This window comes from Haliaeetus albicilla, chromosome 20, assembly GCF_947461875.1.
Source record: "Haliaeetus albicilla chromosome 20, bHalAlb1.1, whole genome shotgun sequence".
Classification (NCBI taxonomy): domain Eukaryota; kingdom Metazoa; phylum Chordata; class Aves; order Accipitriformes; family Accipitridae; genus Haliaeetus; species Haliaeetus albicilla.
In genome coordinates, this window is record NC_091502.1 from 20465542 (window position 1) to 20486807 (window position 21266).

Sequence of the window (21266 nt, forward strand, 5' to 3'; positions counted from 1 at the left end):
TTCAGAGATGGAATAGATACTTGTTACACCTCTCCCTGGGGAATGCCACGAAGACACTAGCCCAGGGCTGTCAAAAAGGTGCCAAAAAGCACCACCCGGCAACGCAGGTTTCCCCGCGCCATCCTTTCCCTGCTACCCTGCCCCTCATGCGCTGCAGCCGTCCACAGGCAACTGTACTGCAGCTCAATCGGGTGCACCCCACCTCCCGATACGCCGGGCGGCCCTCCCTCACCGAGGGAGACCGGGCTCCGCCGCCCCGGCCCCGCGCTCTCCCCGAGGCGCCATGGCTGCCCCTTCGCCGCCGCCCCCGGCGGGCACACGCCGCTCTCCCGCCCTGCCCGCCATTTTCCTGCCGCCGCCCGCCCGGAGGGACGGCGAGCCCGGGGGAATCGCGCACTGTGCCCATAGCAACCCCTCTGCGGCGTCGGGCGCAGGGAGGAGGAGGAGGAGGAGGAGGGTGCGGTGACTGAGGCAGGCTCCCGGCGAGAGTGGCGGGCTCCCGGCCGCTTCTGCTGTGAGGAGCCGCCATGCCGACGGCCGCCGCCGCGCCGCCTCCCCCTCCAGCCGGTGAGACTGGTTCGCCCGCGCTCCTTCTTCCCCCCTGTCCTTCCCTCAGGGCTGGAGCCAGCCCCGGCTGCCCCCCCCCGGGCACCGCCGCGGCGGCAGCTTCGGCCCCACAGCGGCGCCTCTCCCGCCTGGGCCGTGAGGGGAAAGCCCCGCCGGGCTGCGACGCCATGGCGCGGAGGGGGAACGGCGCCCGCCCGCGGCCGCGCTCCCTCGGCTCTGGCTCTCCGGATTTGCCCGAACCCCCCCGTCTGTGACGAGGGGGCTCCGCCGGCACCCGCACGAAATGCCGAGATTGCTCAGTATTCGCCAAACACGCGAGCTGGTGGCGTTATCCCCGCACGGGGCCCAGTAGCGCGGCCTGCGCCTGCAGCCGGGCTGGCTGGGGCTGGCAGCCTCCCCTCGTCCCCTGGAGCTGCTGCCAGGACGTCCTGCATAGGACTGGGGTTTTTTTTGTGTTACAGAAATACTGGAAAACCTAAAATTGTCTCTTTCCCCCGCTCTGAGCCATATGCTTCTTCGTTTCGTTTCTTTCAATGAACTGTGGGCAGGTACTCGTCTCAAAATGCCGTCTTAATTCTTTCTGCAAAGGAGTTCTCTCTTAGAACGTCCAGTGAGCATTTGATAACAGTTCTGATAAAAAATGGCACTAAAATTATAGAACCTGTCCTTCACTTTCAAACATATTTTTTTACAGAATTCATGTTAACAGCTGTTTACTGAACTTAAGTCCCAGGGCAGCTGCCTTTGGCTTGTTCGTGGTGGCCTGCGCCAAGAAGCCGTGCAACAGCACTTGGCGTCGATCTCCGTACAGTTACAGGTCTCCAGAGGGAGAAGGGAGACAAATCCACTCTGCTGGCAGGCCTTGTCATTTGCTTTTCTTCTGGATAAAAAAAAAATAATATGGATTACCTTGAACTTGCTGCAGTGGAACATTGTGTTAAACACATTAGTACATTGGCAAGTAGTGTAATTGGCCCGATCTTCCTCTGATGTAAGTCTGTATAATTGTGTTGAAGTCTGTAACCCTCACTTGGCATAATGAGAAATGGCTCCCTTGTGGGAAAACTATGTCCTGGTGATACTGTCTCTTTAAAAAAACAAATTACAAAACATACTTAGATATTATTTGGAAACATGAACTAGGTGATCTCCTGAGGTCCCTTCCAAGCTGAATTATTCTGTGTTTCTATGCTGCTGCTGTTTGTTCATACAGTATTTTGCACGATGGAGTCCCGGTTCCCAACTGAAGCTGCTTTGCGCAGGGCAGCAATCCAAACTGCTTAGCTGGGGGAGGTGGAAGTGGAGAGATACAGAGCCATGAGATCAAGTGGTGTGTTACAGCACGGGGTGTGTTACTGTCAGCCTGGATTACAGAAACAGCTTCAGCCCTCTTTTCTTCTCTGTGGCAACCCCAAATCTGCTTGAGCACTACTGTCACGCTACAGATCACATGAAAATAGGCACGGGTAAACTGCAAAGGCTGTTTTTGACCATATTTAGTAGTTTTTTACATGTATCACAAACATGTTCATGCAATATCTTATTTATATTCTTTAATATTTTTTATCTCAAATTGTGTAATGATTTTAACTACTACTACCATTTCTTCTCCGTAGGTGGAGAAGCTGAGGCACTAATACCTTAAGACCTACATTTTCATGCTTGCTTGACTTGAAAAACAGTATCCCACCTCTTCAAGACTTGACAGCGTGAAATCTAATGAAACAGTGTTAGTGCATTTTGGTACTGGAATGATGATGACTGCTCTAGAAGGTGATTACTAATTGTTTCAGGTTCCTCTTATGCTTGGCTATCTTCAGTTAGCACCCCCTCAGCCATTAGATCTACTTACATATATTTCTGTTTACAAGTTCTGGCAAGATATCAGGATGCTGCAAGGGGGTTTGAATATGTAACGCCCATTGTTTCCAGTCACGTAGTTAATTAGTGGAAGGGCCTGAAGGAGAACACAAGTTATTTGATCCCATAGCCTGGTGATGGATTTTTTTTTTTTTTGACCCCACTGCTTCTACATTTAGAGTTTGATTCTGTGCCACTGAGGTCAGTGAAAATGTTATTGACTTTGGTGGGAGCAAAATATCAGGCAGTTCTAGCAAGAGAGCAACACAGGATGACTAACACATTGTATAAAGAACTGCTTTTCTACATCAGATTTAATTTTGACACCAGTTTGTGTTGAAGCTGATCTGTGCAGCTCAGTCAAGAGCAGTTACGTGGTATGCGCACTTGGTGAAGGCTCTGGTGCCCTTCAGTGTGATATGCCATGCTGTGCCAAGTCCTTAGGCAGCCATCAGTAGGAGCATGGCCATGTGGAGCACCTGGGAAGTGATGGCTGAAAGCTTCTTGGTCCAAGTGAGAAGCCTCCCTGGTCTTGTACTTGAAAATCTGATTAATGAGTTTGTGATGCCTACGGTTCTGGAAGAGAGCCAGTGTTGGGGTGGACCTGCTGCAGCATTTGCATACATAGATGGAGTAGTTGTGCTTCCTGCTGTTGCTGTGCTTCTTGTCATCTTTCTTCTGGGTCTTACTCTTTTGGGCCTTTTTCTGGGGCTGAAGGGGGCATGGCTGTCGCAGTTTTTTGCATATTGCTCTGTTTCTGACAAACAGAAGAAGTAACTTCAGATCCCTGCTGATGGGAATCTCAATCTCATACATTACTCCAAACATCTTGGTTGGTTCCTGTGAAGCTGACACTTTGATGTTTCTTTGATTCATCACTTATTTCCTCTCTCTTAAATGTTGCTGAACTGACTAATGCCCTTTTCTTATTCCTCAGTAGCTGTCAAGAAGAAGCAAAATTGTACTAGTGTTCACGAGGCAGTGAAAGCTGGTGATGTAGAACAGCTTGCATCAATGATAAAAAGTGGAACTGGTATTAATGAGGTGGATTTAGTCCACAAATTCACACCGTTGCACTGTGCTGCACACTGTGGAAGTCTGGAGGTAAAACATTATGTTAGTGTTCACACACAGCAAGGTTTTTATAAGTTAATGTTTTCCTTCTTTGGGAAAGGCTGGACACAAACCTGCTAGCTTTGGTCAAGCTAAATCAATTAATCTCTGCCTGTATTTCTCATTAAATATATTCAACAAGAGCAGAAATACAGTGTTTTAGGTTTTCATTTTGCCTTTCTGAAGCCCCAGGCAGTTTATATAGTCAACGTTGCCAGATTTTACAAAATCAGTGATTTTCTTACTCTGAGCAAAGTGTGCCCTATGGTCTTCCTTCTAGACTCATGACCTTCTTTTGTCCCTATTCTGTTTTCCCCTTCTCTTGAGACACCTAGAACATCCTGTAGGATGTGTAAAATATTCTGAAGGTGATTGAAACAGGTGAGAAGTGACATGAAAACATGTTCATTCTGTTTACCAATGTCCTGTCCCATGCCTCATTCTCTATAGAAACAGTCCTAATACATTTTATTTTAATAAATGAAAACGTTGAATATTGATGGAGAAATCAGCAGGTGCTTGCATGAATGTTTTGAACGTCCAGAAGAACTAACTGCTGTATTCAGCACAACGTTCACCTTCTTGTTGCAGCCTCCTTGTACAATCTTTGAAGTGATCTAACCTTGAAGCAACAAGGCCATGAATAACCATATAAAAATTCATGTCCCAAAGGAAAGAATGTAAAGTTCTTGCTTGACTCAAGAAATACTAACTGCAGTGCTGTTTCTGGAATGTACAGAAACTGTCAAGAAAATGCTGATCATCATGTTGTCAACCCTAAAAATAGATTGCTTACCCACCCTTTTCTGCCTCTATAAATTCTGCCATTTTTCATTTGACTCTCTGACTTTGTAATCAATGTATTAGACTTTATTGAATTATCTGTCATCTATTTGTCGCTAAGCTCCTTGGTGGAAACAGTGGAGGAACTGGAGCTGTAGGCTGACCTAAAAGAAGATAATAAATCATAATAATATGTAATAAAAAGTTTTAACTGGTCCTCTAGCTGTTTTTGGATAGCCCATGAAGCTTTCCATTGCAAGCAGTAATATCTGCTGAAAAAAAAGGTGGATAAAACAAAACTAGGCTGTGGAAGGATGAGAAGAAAAATGGGATTACATATGCCTAAGGAGCCTAATAAATTAAATGAGGCTTTAAATTTGTTTCATGGTATTTTTCCTGCCAGTAATTTTAGCTGGAATTCAAATGAGCATGTTTGTGTTGTTTTTTCCAATGCTTTTACCTCATGCCATGTGAATACTCTTACAGGTTACATTTTCAATCTGGAAGAGTAAAATTAAGAAGCCATACTCTAAAATCAATGCTAGAGTCTGAATTAGTATGTTATTTGCACTTTTTGTACCCTTGGGTGAAACCTGGAAAGTATAACTTAACTGTAACTTCCTAATGCACAAGTATCTGGCTTAGGCATGCTCTGGGGGTGTCATATTTCCATAATGAAGTATTCTGATACTGTTTTGAAATGTAACATCAACTGATAAATTATAGTTAAAATGTGCCTCAGATACATGATAGGATAGTTAAATAAAAAACTTTGGTTTTGGTTGAGCAGTGCCTTCACTGGTTGCTGTGGCATGGAGCTGATACAACACATGTAACTGTCAGAGGCTGGACAGCAGCTCACCTTGCGGCTATCCGAGGTCAGGATGCTTGCATGCAGGTATGTATAAATATTCACTCTCGAGTGAAAGTAAGTAAGGCAGACCTTCAGTTTGGACAAATTCATGATGAAGACCATCTGAGAGAGCTCCTAATGGTGCTATGAGTATCTTATCTTGATGTCTTTACATCTGGAATCAAGTCACTCTTGTTAAAACCAGTGCACTCATTTGTGCTATCTGCTTTTTTTGTGTAGTGTCAGGGCCTTGAGGTCAGCCCAGAGTTATCCTCCTGATCATCTCAAGTCATCCTGCTAGGCAATGTTTGCTTTTTCAGCTTGTGAACTGAACTTCTGCTTTCCATTCCTTTTAGGCTTTGTTAATAAATGGAGCAAATGCAGAAGCTCAAGATGATCGTGGGTGCACTCCGTCACACTTAGCTGCAGCCCATGGGCAGTCTTACACCTTACAAACCATACTGCGAAGTGGAGCGGTGAGAGGCTTTTACCCACAGTTCCCTAGTGCAGAGCCAAAGTCTGGTATCTTTCCAAACAAAACTCTCCCTAGCTTAAACTGAGAAGTAGGACTGTAGATTAATTACTGTTGGTGACTTTATTTTTAGGGTAAATTTCCATTTTTTTATTGTAAGATACATTAGGGAAATGATCAAAAAATCTAGAGAGAATCAATAATGTGAGTAAACCACATTCCACTGAGGATGTCATTAAATGAAGATCAGGTGCTGTGGTGGTTGTGATTTTTTGCAATTGTATGAACCTTCTATAGTAAAGCAGACATAAACTTAAAAAAAAAAAATTATTCCGGATGCATATTTAAGTAATAATGACCATTGCAGTGATAGAACTATGTCTAAAAATGCACCTTTTATATGTGTGTTACTTAAATAAATCCAAGAACCTGTGAAAAGTACCTATCTTGGAATGGGAACTGCATACATGGCAGGGACTTTGAAAAACGTTATTTGATTTGATTTAAATAATTTAACACAATGAACAGCTGATTGCTATTTATAAAATTGTCTTGTGTCTAAGATTCATTAATGAACGAATTAACCTGCTGCTTTTATTTTAGAATGTAAATGTTTCAGACAGGAATGACTGGAAGCCTGTTCATTATGCTGCTTTTCATGGTCGCTTGGGGTGTTTGCAGCTTCTTATTAGATGGGGAGCATGTATAGATGATGTGGATAACAATGGAAACCTTCCAGGTATATCAGGATAACTCATACATTTTTAAACCTTTGGTTTACAGTTGCTGTGTTATGTGATAATTATAGCAAATTATAAGTAATGTACACTAGCAGCATTTAGTATCTGATTCCATGCAATCAACATAGTTATTCCATTTTTATAATGATGGGGGGATTTACAAAATCCAAAGTATTTATCTGTTGATGACAGTATCCTGTTCACCTCCTGCTGCTGCTGGGAAGGGTCTGAGCTCATGGGTGCTGGAATAGGGAGCAGGCTGAGCCTGGTTGAGAGCGCTGCGTAGGTGGGCAGCATCTCCTATGCACGTGATGGAGCATGTGTGCCAATGGAGGTCACGGGAGAAGGGTAGGTGGAGCAGGAGGCAGTTTCAGCTGCTATGTGCTCCTTTTTGAATTTGTGCCAGGCTTTAATGGCTGTGCCAGTGTGATCAGATTCTGGCATGTTCACATGCAGGTTTTTGTATCCCACTGTTTCTGAAATGGTTTGGTAAACTCCTTGTTCTCATTTACCTGTAATTTCTTCGTCTTGATTTCTGGAATGCTGGTATTTCTGTATTATGTGTAATCTTTACTCTTTTCACAATCATAAGCATAGTCGCCTTTAGCACAAAAAATGGGCAGTGTTTATTCCTTGCTCTTCACAGTTTCTCCAGTGTCCCTCTGCCTACCACCCCCCTGCCTCAATATCCTCTGTAAGTCAAATGGTATTGTTCATATTCTGGGTTTTCATTGCAATCCTTTCCCTTTTAGCATTTTCCTTCTTATGGTTTGTCACATTATTTGTTCCAATTAGCATATTATTTTTTCTGTATGACTTGTTTAGAATTACCTTTTTAAATCCCTTCTTAAAATCTTTTACCTTCTGTTAAGCACCACTTACCTCATGAACTGATACCTATGTTCTGTTTTGCAAACCTGGCTCTTGCATCCCAGCAGGACATCTGGTGTATTAGCAATAAGGGGTTATGATGTTAGGCATCCTGGTGGCAGTGTAGAAGGTAGCTTTATTTGCATTTGGGAACACTTCCCTGATAACAGACTGTTATGAAGAGGTGGCAAATGCTAGCACAGTTCTACTTAAATGCTCTGTATATACTGGTTAGTAGAAAATTGTTTTTCTTGTTATTTTGACATCTACAGAAGCTTGATCCTCCACGCTTTGTTCTGTTTCATTTGATCGCATTATCATCCAAAGGAAAGAAAAAGCTTTGCAACACTGCTAGTAAAAGATTAATAAAGTGGTGTGATGTACAGATCAGCTTTTCCTCAGCTTCTGAAACGGCAAAGTGAACTTAAGTCATCTTTACATATTTCAGCTTCAAGATTAGCTGCACAGTGCTATAATTTTTCCTAATGGTATACTGAAAGAAATTTACTGAGGTTGCAATGCCATACACCTAAAACTTGGCTGCACCTTTTGCATGTGTGTGTTATAGTAGAGGCTTTAATTACCTATAGCATGCTAATTTGGGGGAAGAACTGTGGCTCATTCAGTGTACAGAATGGGCTGTGCTCATTAATTCAACATTTTGTTTTCTCTCTGTATTTGGTTTTTGGCCATATCCATGCTTCTTTTATTGTTCACTAGTTAAACCCGTTCTAAATATAATATTAATTTAATTGTAGTGCAACATGTGAATTTTTCACAGACACTGTTTTTTACTTGTGTCTTTGAGAAGAGCGAATAGTGTTAGCCTGATTTTATAAAAGGCAAGAGGAAACACAGAGAAGTTGGGATGCCAACAGAAACTACCCACTGCCTATTTGTGATGCCTGAGACAAGGTTTTTCAAAGTTCTTGGCGCTAAGCTGCATATTTTCTGTCAACATCACAGTACCCTTTGGCTTTAGTCTCAACTGCCAAGTGCTCAGCATGCCCGAGGATGGTACAGCACAGTTAGATGTTGGGCACTAGGTACTAAGAAACACACAGGTTAAAAGCCACCTATGAAAAGCTCCTTTATGTGTCTTCTACAGCATCCCACTGAAACTGTGCAAAAAGACATGGACAGAATACAACTCTTTAATCTATTTTCTCCTTGCTATCTTTGCAGAAAATGTCGAGCTTTTCTGACTGCTTTCTGCACAGGACAGACATCTGATTAAAAAAAAAAAGTTTCATCCCAAAAGATGAAGTTTCATCCCTGAGATTTTAAGTATCTGAAAGTGGATTCAGGAGGGTTGAGGCAGTTTTTCACCAGCTGACTAGTAATCAGTACTTACCTTTAACAAGGTGCCTCTTCTTCTCACTTATCCCTGAGTAACTAACTCACTGAATAAAATTAAGACAATGGGAAAAACTACCCTGATTTCAGTGAAGCTCAGATTTTGTTGTGTTACATTTTAGCAATCATCTGTACCTAAGTATTGTCATCTTGCTGTAAAACCAATATCCATCACCTTTTAGAGCAATTTTGCTCTGGAAAGCTGTGGATGGTTTGCAATCGAGAACTTGAATGTGCCAAGAATTAAGTGACATGGGGTTTTTTTGGTTCTGGGTACATTGCTTATAAGTTGTGAAGATAATGAGATTCTTACCTGGAGACAAACTAATCCTTTTGCCTGTAGAACATCAGCCAGCTTTTACAGAGCATTTTCATGGAGTGATTACATGTAATAAGCATTTATTTGGCAGCTTCTTCCCATTAACAGGACTACAGAATACTACTCATTTCAAAATAATGAGCATGTGTTTTGTACATCTTACTTTGTTATAGACCCAACACTCTAGTAGTATTAAATAATTAAACCCCAGCGTAGCCTGAAGGACAAGGCAGGAAACACTTGACCCCCGCAGGGAAGCAGTCATTGCCATGGTGAGGTTGAGCAGCTCCTGCACACAGCAACTGTCTACAACAGTTGAAGGAAAAAACATATAATAGAACCATGAATAGAAGCCTCTGTCATGGGATGTACCTTCAAATACTTTACCCAGTAAAGTGAATGTCACTGTCCCCATTTTACAGATGGGGTAACTGAGGGTGTGATGCAGCTCGTTTGTGGTGGCACAGTAGAGGTGGGACTAAAGCAGAAATGGCTTTAACTCCTAATCAAGGACACTGCTTGCTGGCCCTCTGTAATGAGTATCCCTAGGATGGGGAAGTCAGACAGCTGCTGAAGAGTGAGAGTTTTGTTTGTGGGGAAGATGAGACCCCAGCAGTGCACTCTCCTAGCTAGTGCTCAGTGGTCTCTTGGCAATGTTGTGTTGTCTGCTGCAGTCAGCTCTGCCAGGGAGTCTTCTTTGCACATCCTATCCTTGACAGCTTTCTTTTGCCTTCTTTGCATAGAGCTGAACTCTGTCCTGGTTAGGAGCTGAATGTCCCCTATTGAACTGAGGCTGCTCCTACTTGTTGGATGGCTCAAGCGCTGGTAGATGAGCTAGATGTAACTAGTGGTGAGAGCACTACTTTCTTGGTGGGCAGCAGTGCTCTGCTCTAACATACTTTGTTTCACCTTGTCCTATAGCTCATCTGGCAGCAGTGGAAGGACACTTGCATTGCTTTAAGTTCTTGGTCAGTAAAATGGCCAATGTCATGCACACACTGAAAGCCAGGAATGACCAAGGAGAGACTCCAAGGGACTTGGCTGAACGGTTCTATAAAGATAATATTCTGCAATATATTGATGGTGTGGAAAAAGAGGGGGAGCATCCAGAGGCACAGGAAGGTGAGTATGGATCCACATACTGTTAAAATAGGCATTGTAATTCCATAGAAATGCTTGATTCTGAAAACTTGTATGAGCAGAAGTCTAACATTTAAATTACCAATATAAGGAAGAGCTGTTCTTTTCAATGCTTACTATGCTTACTGATAGCTGAAGACTGGGATACTCAATGTGATTTTATAAATGTCTTGGGTTTACCCACAATCAAAATAAAACTTGTCACACTGTGTTGCATTATGAATACGAAGTGATCCATGTTCTTAGACTCCAGCAGAGATCCAGAAAAACTGTATAATTTTAATGAGTTTGCAGATTTGCCTGCTCAGAATCCCTTACTTGCATTGAATAGCAACTTAGCCTGGAAATGTTCCACTGAAATTAAGGTTACTTGCTAACCAGCAATACTACTGCAGTCAGAACAGCTGAAGGATGGAAGTGTGGCAAGGTCTGTAAGGAGAACTGCACCTTCACCTCTCTACTTTTTCTAGGCACTTACTGCCCTTATCTGCTAGTCTTTTTTCATTATACACATATGTATATATGTCAGTAATCCCTGTCTATAAAAAATAACTAGAAAAATCAAATTATATGGGTAGTTTTTAAGCAAGAAGAAGTAAAATAGTTTATATATTTGGTTAGACTATGGAATTCAACAGGCAAACGACTCCAGTTAATACCAGTCATACAACATCAACTGTAAAACAAAGGTATACTTGTTATTTCAGGTTTATGAAATTAATCTCTTAACTGTAGAAGATGCCTGTAGCCATAACCAAGACATGTTTAGTCAAGTCTATGATGAACAGTGCTAGTTATCCAGCTGCATTTTAACTGGTTAAGGGTGCATTAACCTTGCTAAACACAGCTATGAAGTGACTGTGCGTTAGTTGCTATAAGAGGCAAGATGTTAGAGACAAATACGAGCATGTTTAGTGGAGTTACTGGCATCTGTTTGGAAACATGTGCATTTCATTTTCAGTTTTAGCTTTCCCAGCTCATTGCGCTGCTTTCAAAGGGGATTTGTTAGTGCTTAGAAGATTAGTGAGAAGTGGAGTAATCAATATTAATGAGCGGGATGATAAGGGATCCACTCTCATGCACAAAGGTCAGTAATTATGATCTGTGTTTCAGCTTGTTACTGTTTGTTGCTGACTTGTTTACTTAGTTTTTCAAGTGGCTGCTCATCAGATAAACGTCATGAAAAACAGCATCTCATTTCCTGAAGGCTTGAAAGGGCAACCCTGAAAAACATATTTTGTGATGTATGTGCGCGTAGGTGTCACTTTAAAAACAAAATAACCAAGCTGAAGTAAAGAAAGAAGAGCTTATATTAAAGAGGGAACAACATCTGAACTGAAAACTAAATAGTTTTCTTTATCAGGCAAAATGTGACTTTTAGAAACATTGGCAAGCTAGGTATAAGAATGATCAGTATTGTGGCCTGGGCCTTTACTTACTGAACATACCAGTACTGTGGAAATGTGTTGTAAAAACCACAACAAAGTCATTTGGTAGGATACTGTGAAGGGAGGTAAACTTCTGGTATCTTGATATATACCTTGATATATAGTGGAGTGCTAGCATTACAGAAAAATGGTCCCCTTGTGTTTGGGCGGTTTCATAGTAATGCCTGAAAAGAGAAATAGGAGAAGAAAGAGGGAAGTATTTTTGTAATATGCTTTTAACACTATTTCCCACAATTCTTTTTGACTAAATATAAATGGTAGAATTTTTAAAAACATAATTGAAGTTCTCATTAAAAAAATTGATATGCAGGGATTTAAAAAATGTTTTCTATATTCTTTCCCACCCTCTTTTCTTGGAATGGTGCTAACCTACAATTGTTTCATCCCCAATCTTTACATGCAATGTTGGTGTTATGGGGAAATACTACGGCTGATATTGCAATTTCATTTCCTTATCTCAGTGAGAAAACAAATATGGCAAACATCCGAAGGGGGTGCTGTCAAGAAATGGATTTATTCTTTCTTGAGAAAAACAGCTTGCAGGTTTCAGCTAGACATGCCAAATACCATCTTCCATATGGAAGACATCGTTCCTGGCACCACAGGGTATGAGCAGTAGCCATGCCAGATCATATGACTAGGCAAAGCTCTTGTGTTAGGCTGCAGCTGAGAAGTGTTGCCTTGAGGGTCTGGCCGGAGAAATGATGTACCTATAGCTCTAGCACAAAGCCCTGGCTTCTCTCCTCCATGAGACAGCGCCACACACCGCAGATTGGGGCAACCAGCTGTGTCTGATATAAGGGAGCCCAAAGCCAGAAAGAGGTGACAATACTTTGCTGCAAATCTATGACATACAGGCCTTACTGCAAGAGAATGTGAGGCAGCAGTTTTTTGTGTGTCTCATGCTCAGCGCATGAGACTGGGCAAGTTTAGTTTAACTTGTGTCCAGGAAGAGTTGCCAGTAAATTTCTGGAACTAGAAAGTGTCACAAAACCACATTGCATGATCTTCCCCAAAACTGTGTGTACCCATGTGACTTCAGCATCTTGACGTATAGGCTTCTCTTGAAATAGTATCTCCCCTGTGGTGTCTTAGTGAACCCAACCTCTGGCATGTCAAATAATGACAAGAGGAGGACATTTTAGGTTTGAAACACTTCAGTTGTATATAACTGACTGTCCTGGTTTTGGCTGGGATAGAGTTAATTTTATTTCTAGTTGCTGGTATAGTGTTAAGTTTTGGATTCAGTATGAGAAGACTGGTGATAACATACTGATGTTTTCAGTTGTTGCTAAGTCGTGTTTATGCTAAGAAGTCAAGGATTTTTCAGCTTTTCATGCCCAGCCAGCAAGAAGGCTGGAGGAGCACAAGAAGTTGGGAGGGGATGCAGCTGGGACAGCTGACACAAACTGGCCAAAGGGGTATTCCATACCATGTGACGTCATGCCCAGTATATAAACAGGAGGGAGTTGGCCTGGGGGGGATCGCTGCTCAGGAAGTAACTGGGCAAAGGTCGGCAAGTGGTGAGCAATTGCGTTGTGCATCACTTGTTTTGTATATTCCAATTCTTTTATTAGTATTGCCATTTTATTATTGTTATTATTATAATTTTTAGTTTCTTCCTTTCTGTTCTATTAAACTGTTCTTATCTCAACCCATGAGTTTTACCTTTTTCCTTCCAGTTCTCTCCCCCATCCCACTGGGTGGGGTGGAGTAAGTGAGCGGCTGTGTGGTGCTTAGTTGCTGGCTGGGGTTAAACCACGAGACTGACTTGTGTGCACCTTCCTTCCCTTAGCTGCTGGACAGGGACATGTCCATTGCTTACAGTGGTTGATTGAAATGGGAGCTGACTGTGACATTACAAATGATGCTGGAGAGACTCCAAAGGATGTAGCCAAGAGGTAGCAGTACATATCCTGTAGCTCTGTCATTTATTTACTTACTATTTATATATCAATGTAATGTCAACTTTGTTGGAATTGTGGTTTTCAGTGATGGAGCGAGAACAGATCAGGCCCATAAATTCCAGCTCTGAGTGATAAGCAAAGCTGTATTGTAGCTATAAAAGGTTTTAATTTTCACTTAATTTAATTTTTTCTTTTTAGCAAGGTCAGACATAAAAGATGAAAACTAGCTGATCTGCCAAAGGGAAGTTGTGAGCCAGTATGCTTATGGTTTGCTGTACAAAGTAAGTGAGAAGTAGCAAAGGCCACCTGATTTTTGCATTAATAAAAATAATGCAGTGTCTGATGAGATTCAATTAAGAAATCCTGCAAAGCAAAAGATACCTCTGATATAGGAGTCATTCTTATAAGATTCCATTGAGGCAGAGCTCATGCTATCAGAATACTACAAAAAGCAGATTAGCTGCTCACAGTTGTGTAGCAGTACTTCCTTTAATCCTGAAAGCCCCTCCGATAAATAGGAACATGAAGAGTTTCAGAGAGCTTCTATCACATGCATTTTTCCAGATGATGGTGATATTTCAGTGTAGGTTAACTGTTCTCTGTGCAGGTTTGCCCATCTGGCAGCTGTGGAACTTTTGACACGAAGAACTGGAGACAGTAACTCTAGTGATGAAGAACTGGATGCGAACAACATAAAGTTTTTTGAAAGACATGGTGTGGAAGGAAGTACAGATAGCAAAGAAGATTTAACACTGGATAAAGCAGACAAAAGGAATGCACGCAGTAAGCATTGTCTTTCCATCACTCCTTATTTGAAAAAGTTGGTCTCAAGACATTATAGTCCTAGCTGCACAGTTTCTGCCAACTGCTGTGACTTTTTCGTTGTAAGATGAGAGAGTTGACAGGATATCTGTACTACTGAGCATTCAAACAAATTGTGGAAAATTAGAAAGCGTAGCAGGGGGCAATCAGAACATAATGGTTACACTGTTTTAAGCTGTGTTGGTGAAACCATGTTGGATTGCTACTTGTTTTTGAGATCTGTTAGCTGCATGGGTGTGGGATGTAGCTCAGTATTTGCCGAGTGGTGTGATTTCTGCTGTGTTTGTGAGACTATTTTCCAGACTATTGGATTCCAGCATGATGTCTTCTCCATGCATTTTACCTACCTGGGGAACTCTGTCTTACAGTAAGGGCCTATCACAAGATTCAGGAACTTCAGCAACTTCTAGAAATTGCCTACAGCAACTATAGGCAGCTGGGAGGAATAACTGAAGAGGAGAAGAAGATGAAAAAAGAAGAAAGGGAAGTTGAGAAGTAAGGTTAATTTGCCCTGCTAATGTTTAACTCTGTGAGGCCTGTTTTTAAGGCTAACTTAATTATGCTCAAATTGCTTTGGCCATTCTGTCTTTTCCACTTAACAACTTTAGCCAGGCCAAAAAGAAACGGACTTCAGCAGTTTGTCTGACCATTTCTAAACTTCTACCACCAGGATCAGCCCCACAGCACAACGTGTGTTTGATGGGTCTACACTTCTTGTGCAAGATCATCTCTTTGGCCTTCAGGTTTTCGTGCAGCATAAGTGCAGTAGGTCTGATAAGTTCTGGCTGTTTTGTTTGCATTGAGGATGCCAAATACATGTATGCACTTTAATAAATCTGGAAAAAGGCATTAGTCTTAGCATGGCTTGGATGGAAGTGCATATACAGCAGAAATTATTCAATGACCTGCTACATTTCTGTGTCAAGGGCAATATATTTCCATGCTCAAGAAAGCATTAGCTCATATCCAGACCACAGAAAAAAGAAATCTCAGCAAACCTGCCCTTGCATGTGAAGCACTTTTCATAATGTCTGTCTAATTCTCAGGGTCTTTATTAAATGAAAAGGTTCTGTTAAATTGTTCAGGTGATTTGATGGGCAGACTGTCTAAGTTTCAAAGAAAAGCCTTTCTGTCTATCAAAGATTAAGAGCTTAAACTATAATGCAGCATCCAAAAGACAGCCCTGTCTTCACCTCTACCTGTGAAAGATTTGGCTACCCGCTGTTCTCAGTCTCTCTAGATAACCACGTCCGTTATGTGTTTGGACCACCCCAAACCACTGTCTTTATTTGGTCACTGAGAGGAGTCTGTATCCGGAGGGCTTGTATGCCATCAGGAAGACAACAGACTTACCAGTCTGTGTATATATGGAGCAGGTAATAGGTGTCACAGATTGGAATTAAAAGTAGTTCATTTTACCATATCTGAGCCAAGAAACTGAGGTCAGGATTTATTTTGGTTCCAGATCACCCTTTGACTCAGCCCAGGCTAAAAGTCCATCTTCCTTAACTTGGTATGTCTGCAGTGTAGATGTCTGCATCTGAGTTAGTTACCTTGAGCTCCTTTTTAGACTTACTGGAGAGGTGTAGGCACTTTCAGGGCATAATTAGATAGGTACTTCAGGATGAGATTCATCACTTCTAGAAGTGTTTCTGCTGGCTTTAAAGGAGGAGGGTGACCAGCTCAGATGTTGATGCCTATGTTGGAAGGTCAGAGAAATCTGTTTGCAATGATGGAAAAGTCAGTGTTGACTAATGGCAGAAATTAGAGTTCATTTTGGATAGAGCAGCTACTCAAAAGCTAGCAGTGCTGATTAGAGGGCTCTGCTAAGGGTCTTTATGGGATTTTGCTTTCTGTGGCATGTGCGGCTAAACTAGAAAAATAGTGAGGCTCTCTGAAGGGTCTCTCACCTGTGGAGGCCAGAAAGCATCCCTAGCTCCACACTGTCCTTTTGAAATGGAAATACTGCTTCTCAGCATACCTACTACCCTTCTCAGGGTACCCACCTGTGGATAAACCTCAAGACGCTTGTATTGTATGCCAGAAAACCTCATTATTTAAACATATTTAATGACAACACCGTTTTGCTAGATGAAAAGGAGGAATTGCCACTTGGGGGAGGCTACTGTAGCAGATTTTGAAGATTCCTGCTTTAGTCCATGTTTTCTGGCTAGAGGAGACCTGTTATGAACCACTGCGCAGTGCTTTGCTTTGACTAGGCTGCATTGCATGGAAAAAAATGCCACCATGTGTGTGCCACACAGTTTTAGAGCTGTGTCTTGTTAATCTGAAGCGTGCAACAAGCCAGCCTGTGCCCCTGAGCACTGATTTCCCGGCATATGCACAGCCCATTTTTACAGTGTCGGTAAGGCTGATGATAAAGCCTAGTAACTTTGGGCTGCATGAGTCAGGAGTACTTCAGTCCGGGAAAAGCAGCAGCTCTTGCTGAGGTTTCCTGCCCTGCTGTTTCTATCCACAGGGCAGACATCTCCCTTTTCCTTTTACCAATCTTCCATCTCTGTGGCTGTGCTAATTTATCCTGATACAGAGGAGAGCCAGCTCAACTCCACATGACTCAGTTGCTGAGGTCAATTGCTGTTATAATAAGAATATATGTGAATTATGTCTCAGCTAACCAGTTCCAGGAATTTCAATTAACTTAGGAGCTGCTGTGGGTGGGACCAATGAGATCTTGTGCAACTGTTTATCAGCCAGTGCTTCAGTTTCCCTTTAGTGTCATGCAGGCTGTCATTTGAGTATTCCTCATCTGTGGCTAAGCCAATCAATATGAAGGATGTAGAGGCACCAGATGTAAACGAAAAATCTGCCCCTGACCCCTCCAGAATCTCAGTTTTATGCTTTTTCTCTCTTTCATACTAGCCTTTTTGCTCCTCGGGCACATCTCCCTCTTCCGCAGCTGGAGATGGACCTGGGTTACAGCCTACCCAAGACCCTAGCGTCTGGCTCAGTGTGTGGGAAGACGTCTCCATCTCGTGGTCAGATTGAGCTGAGCACAGCTGACAGCGAAGAAGGAAAAACAGTTTAGAGCTGTTATAAAGGGTCTTGAGGCAGGAGCACACTGTAGCTCACCCCAGCACAGTTGGCTTGAGGAGTACTGCACTGCTTTCTGTGGTGACTAACCTGTTCCTTAGGAAAGGCACAGGACCACATGGAGTAGCCAGGGCAGGTTTGGATGTGCTTCATGCTCTGCTTGTCTCCTTTGCTTTTGGCAGGACTGTGAGGGAGCTGGAGGCCCAGCTGGAATATGAGCGAGTCAGGCGGGAGAAGCTGGAGAGCCAGCTGGATGACTACCGTGCTGAGATAAGCCACCTTAGGGAGAGCCTGGAGAAGACCCGCATCCCCCCTGCTGTCCCCGTGGTAAGTGCCACACAAACTCCCCAGTGCGTGGGACAGCGGCTACTGCCTGTTGCTTGTGGATGTATGTTCTCACTAAGATTCTCAGGCACAGTGCTAGCAAATACTGGAGTAAAGGTGTTAGGAGCTTTTAGCATGGGACACTGAAGTGAGAGTAGCCTTTGTCACATCCTGACAGAGTCTTTGCTGTGAAAGGATATCAGTTTCTCTTTGTACCCTGGCAGAGATGTTCATATTAACAAAAGGGAGTGGACTGATCCCTGAGTACTTCTATGCTGCATATACAGTGCCTGACAGTTCATCTTGGCTGGTACCTGGTATCTGAGACTGGACCAGCGCTTCAGGAGAGGTGTTATCACCACCTAAACGGTTACCTGGCCTGTGGGTGTGGAATCACAGCTGTGGGTTTGTAGAATTCTGTAATCCACAAGGATACAGAGGCTTTTATTCTCTAAATTTCTCTACTTTATTACAGATTACCACAAATACCACCAAGTAGGTATATACTATTACAGGCTACTACAAATTTAGTATTAGTGAAGCAAACTTACCAACAATATAACAGCTGATGTACTTCTGATTGACTACCTATAAGGATATATAATATCAGTATGAAGTGAGTTTGAGAGATTTCGGAAGGGGCCAAACCATCCCAGAGGGGAGGACAAACTGAATCCCAAAAGTGGGCCCAGAAGGCGACCAAGAAAATAACAGGGTCTCACTTCAAAGATAATCTGCATCACAGAGTCTGGAGTCAGCCAGGCATCCCAAATGAGAGTGCAGGATCTCGTAGAAAGTTTGTGTGGAGAATTCTCTAGTCACTGACAAAGTGGACAACTCAGATTTAACTCCTTCCTCTGCCTAGAGGAGCTGAGAATCCCCATCCCAGGGGGATGTTCTAACCAGCACAACATCTACTTTTCTGAGATGGAGCCATATTCATTCCCCTGCTCGCAGCTGTGCAGTGTGACCACTGTGTTTCAATATGCACTGGTCCAGGGGGAATGAGTGAGAGAAAACAGCTTTATAAGCTGATTATTAGGGCAATCATGCAAGAGGGGGGAGCTGGCTTGTGCTTCACATGAAACATTTACATATTTCTTGGAGGAGAAATTGGGTTGCTGGATAAAAGGGGTAACGTTACTGCCTTATTCAGCCAGGTTTGACTGAGGCCCAGGTGCTTGGAACGTCCCTACTGTATAATGGTCCTTTTCCAGAGTGTGATGGGGAAGAATGCTCCATGGATGCTCTGAGCAGGAAACAAACACTTAGAGCTCGATTTTGTTACCATTTAAGCTGTGTGTGGATTTGGCTGAGAGCAGAGGTGATGCCACCCCTCTGCAGCTGGGAGCAGGAGCTGTGGACTGTGTTGTGCTACACATCCTTGGAGAAGGACAGAGGAATTTCCATCCCAAGAATTTTAGTCCTTCTGTTGCTGTCATCTGATCCCAGACTAACACAGCATGGCTGTGTGTGCAGCATGGCCAGATGGTATTCAATTGCTGCAACTCAAAGGAGCAAGGCCTTCAGGTTGCTATGGTGCCTGCGTCACACATTTGTGCAGGGTGCTGGCTTCACAGCTTACCTTCTCTCACACCTGTGTGTGCTTTGAGCAGTGCAATGTGGTCTGGCACAACCACACTGCAGTTCCTTCCATCTCTCTTCTACCCCCCCTTGCCCACTTTCTTCCTCCTGCCCCCCCCTGCAGGATTGTTTCTGCACCTTTCCTGCCCTCCAGGGCCTTTTTTCCCTTTCCTTTAGCCTGTGTCCACTTTCCCCACCGCCATATACAAGCTGTGATGCTCCTTCAGCTGTTTGCTTTCCACTGTATCCTTTGGGACTGGTCTTTTCCATGCTGCGGAGACCCTCCAGCCAGACAGGTGCCTCCACCTTGGAAAGAAAAGCAACTTTCTACTTCCACAGCTTGCTTTAAGACATTACTCATTCTAGTCCCCTGGCAGGTTTAAAAATCTAGGACAACTATGGCATAGAGTCCCCCATTTGTAAGGTGGAAGAGTGGCTGTTGTCAGTTTTTTTACCAGCAGCAGTCTGAAAAAGTCCAGTTGGGCATTAGGTTTACTAGCTGGGACTGGAGACAGCTTCTATTGGGGCAAGTTTGTTTTCAGAAACTTCTGCTCCGAGTGACTGCTACAACCAAGGGGCCTTCAAATTTTACCCTGCTGTGACTGTCATCCCATGCCCTGGGACTATGCTCTGCCCTCAGCTTCAGTTTAAACACAACATTCTGCGGTTACGCAAAGCCATGTACTTTTAAATCCTGTCTTATGAGGTAGCAGGTTTAAGTGATTGATTGCTATTTAATGGCTGCAGTGTCCTTTGTTTCAGGAAGCTGAGACCATCTCCAAGTCTTGCAAAGAGAAAAAGAAGGTAAAGAAGAAACCAGCCTGCAGCCCTGGAAGAATGTTTGTGAGACCGCGCTGAGGAATGAACCTCCGACAAGGGGCAGGCAGACAGAGGAGGTAGAATGGCAATATTCTACACAATGCAAAGTGTTTGCATAGCCCAGCTCCACAGATGACTTGTGGTTCTCTTCATTTCAATGGACTATTTTTTTAGTTCTCTGGGATAGAAAATATTTTTAAATCACAGCAGCAGAATTTTTTATTAGGGGGAGAAAAAAAAAAGGCAGAAAAACTTCTCTTCCTGTCCAGGTAGTAGTTTAGCAACAGCTGTGCAAATTATAAGGTGACATTTCAAGAGTTAACTGCAGCAATGTCACAGGGCCTCCTAGGTCAGAAAAAAGTAATCCCTACGGGTCTATTTTGTACTACTACCTTAGGAGGGGAAAAAAACAAAAAGCACCTTACCTCCTAAAATAATCAGATAGGACCTTCAGTGTGGAACCAGAATACAGTCTGTGGGAGAAGTACTTCTCAGCTGCAGAGAGGTGCCAGGCCCCTTCATTTTCATCTTCAAGTCATCCTAAATAAGCCAGGAACTGACTCCTCCGTGAGGTGCCAGATGAACCACAGTGGTGGGCCTCCGAGTCTAACTCGGGGCTGAAGAGTTCACTGGGCTATGGGGCATGTTGTGGTTAGAAACAGCAATCCTGACCTCTCCTCCATGCCTAAAAAACATTTCATGACTTCACATATAAAGATTTTTCTCTCATGTGTGCTATTGTGAAATTTTTTTCCCCTTTGGAACCCTCATTGGGCATAGTATTTTGAGAGTTTTGATTTTAATAAGAAATCCTTGCACCTAAAGGTTAATTTGCTAATGCTTGAATCCTTATCTGTCCTCTCCTTAGTCACCAAAGGAAACTTAAATCTCTGAGAATTTCAAAGGTACTGAAAAAAAAAAATCAATGTATTTGTGGGCACAGAGGGCAAGACACACTAACAGCATAAGCCTTGTATCAGAGCTAAAGAAGGGAAATTCAGTCTCTAGAGCCCATCAACATGTGGAATGATGGTGGTGAGAAGCTGCAGTAGATGAAGTATTTCCTACATCACCGCTGGTGCTACACTCTCATGTAGGAATGGTGCAAAAGATCAACCAGAGTCGGCGTGTCCAAAGAAGATCATGAATCTGGTGAAGGGTCTAGAGCACAAGTCTTATGAGGAGCAGCTGAGGGAACTGGGGTTGTTTAGTCTGGAGAAAAGGAGGCTGAGGGGAGA

The 21266-nt window shown here is 43.1% G+C and overlaps 1 protein-coding gene and 1 long non-coding RNA gene across 10 annotated transcripts in view; both read left to right on the forward strand.

Annotated features, from left to right (window-relative positions):
• Window positions 1-21266, forward strand: part of LOC104318653 (uncharacterized) — a 541518-nt gene that overhangs the window by 51437 nt on the left and 468815 nt on the right. The gene's annotated exons all lie outside the window — the stretch shown is intronic.
• On the forward strand, window positions 301-20760 carry ANKRD42 (ankyrin repeat domain 42). 6 transcript variants are annotated; one of them, XM_069808454.1, is made up of 13 exons: window positions 301-567; window positions 2184-2340; window positions 3368-3531; window positions 5114-5221; window positions 5533-5652; window positions 6252-6387; window positions 9855-10055; window positions 11035-11160; window positions 13317-13422; window positions 14036-14211; window positions 14619-14745; window positions 17484-17689; window positions 19976-20760. In XM_069808454.1, exons 2-13 carry the CDS (start codon window positions 2319-2321, stop codon window positions 20065-20067), a joined length of 1584 nt encoding a protein of 527 aa, XP_069664555.1. In that variant the 5' UTR covers window positions 301-567; window positions 2184-2318; the 3' UTR covers window positions 20068-20760. The 6 variants fall into 6 exon arrangements, 5 of the variants coding, with proteins under 5 accessions (XP_069664555.1, XP_069664557.1, XP_069664559.1 ...); XM_069808456.1 differs by having other exon boundaries at window positions 304-567; window positions 17484-17628; window positions 19972-20760; XM_069808453.1 differs by lacking the exons at window positions 301-567; window positions 2184-2340 and having other exon boundaries at window positions 2364-3531.

Bases quoted from the DNA above. Each gene is read 5' to 3' on its own strand.
- ANKRD42 (XM_069808453.1), top strand. From the start codon at position 3,343: ATGCCCTTTTCTTATTCCTCAGTAGCTGTCAAGAAGAAGCAAAATTGT. The intron at 14,212-14,618 runs GTAAGCATTGTC...TCTGTCTTACAG, and splicing joins AGACAAAAGGAATGCACGCA to TAAGGGCCTATCACAAGATT. The intron at 14,746-17,483 runs GTAAGGTTAATT...TGCTTTTGGCAG, and splicing joins GAAGAAAGGGAAGTTGAGAA to GACTGTGAGGGAGCTGGAGG.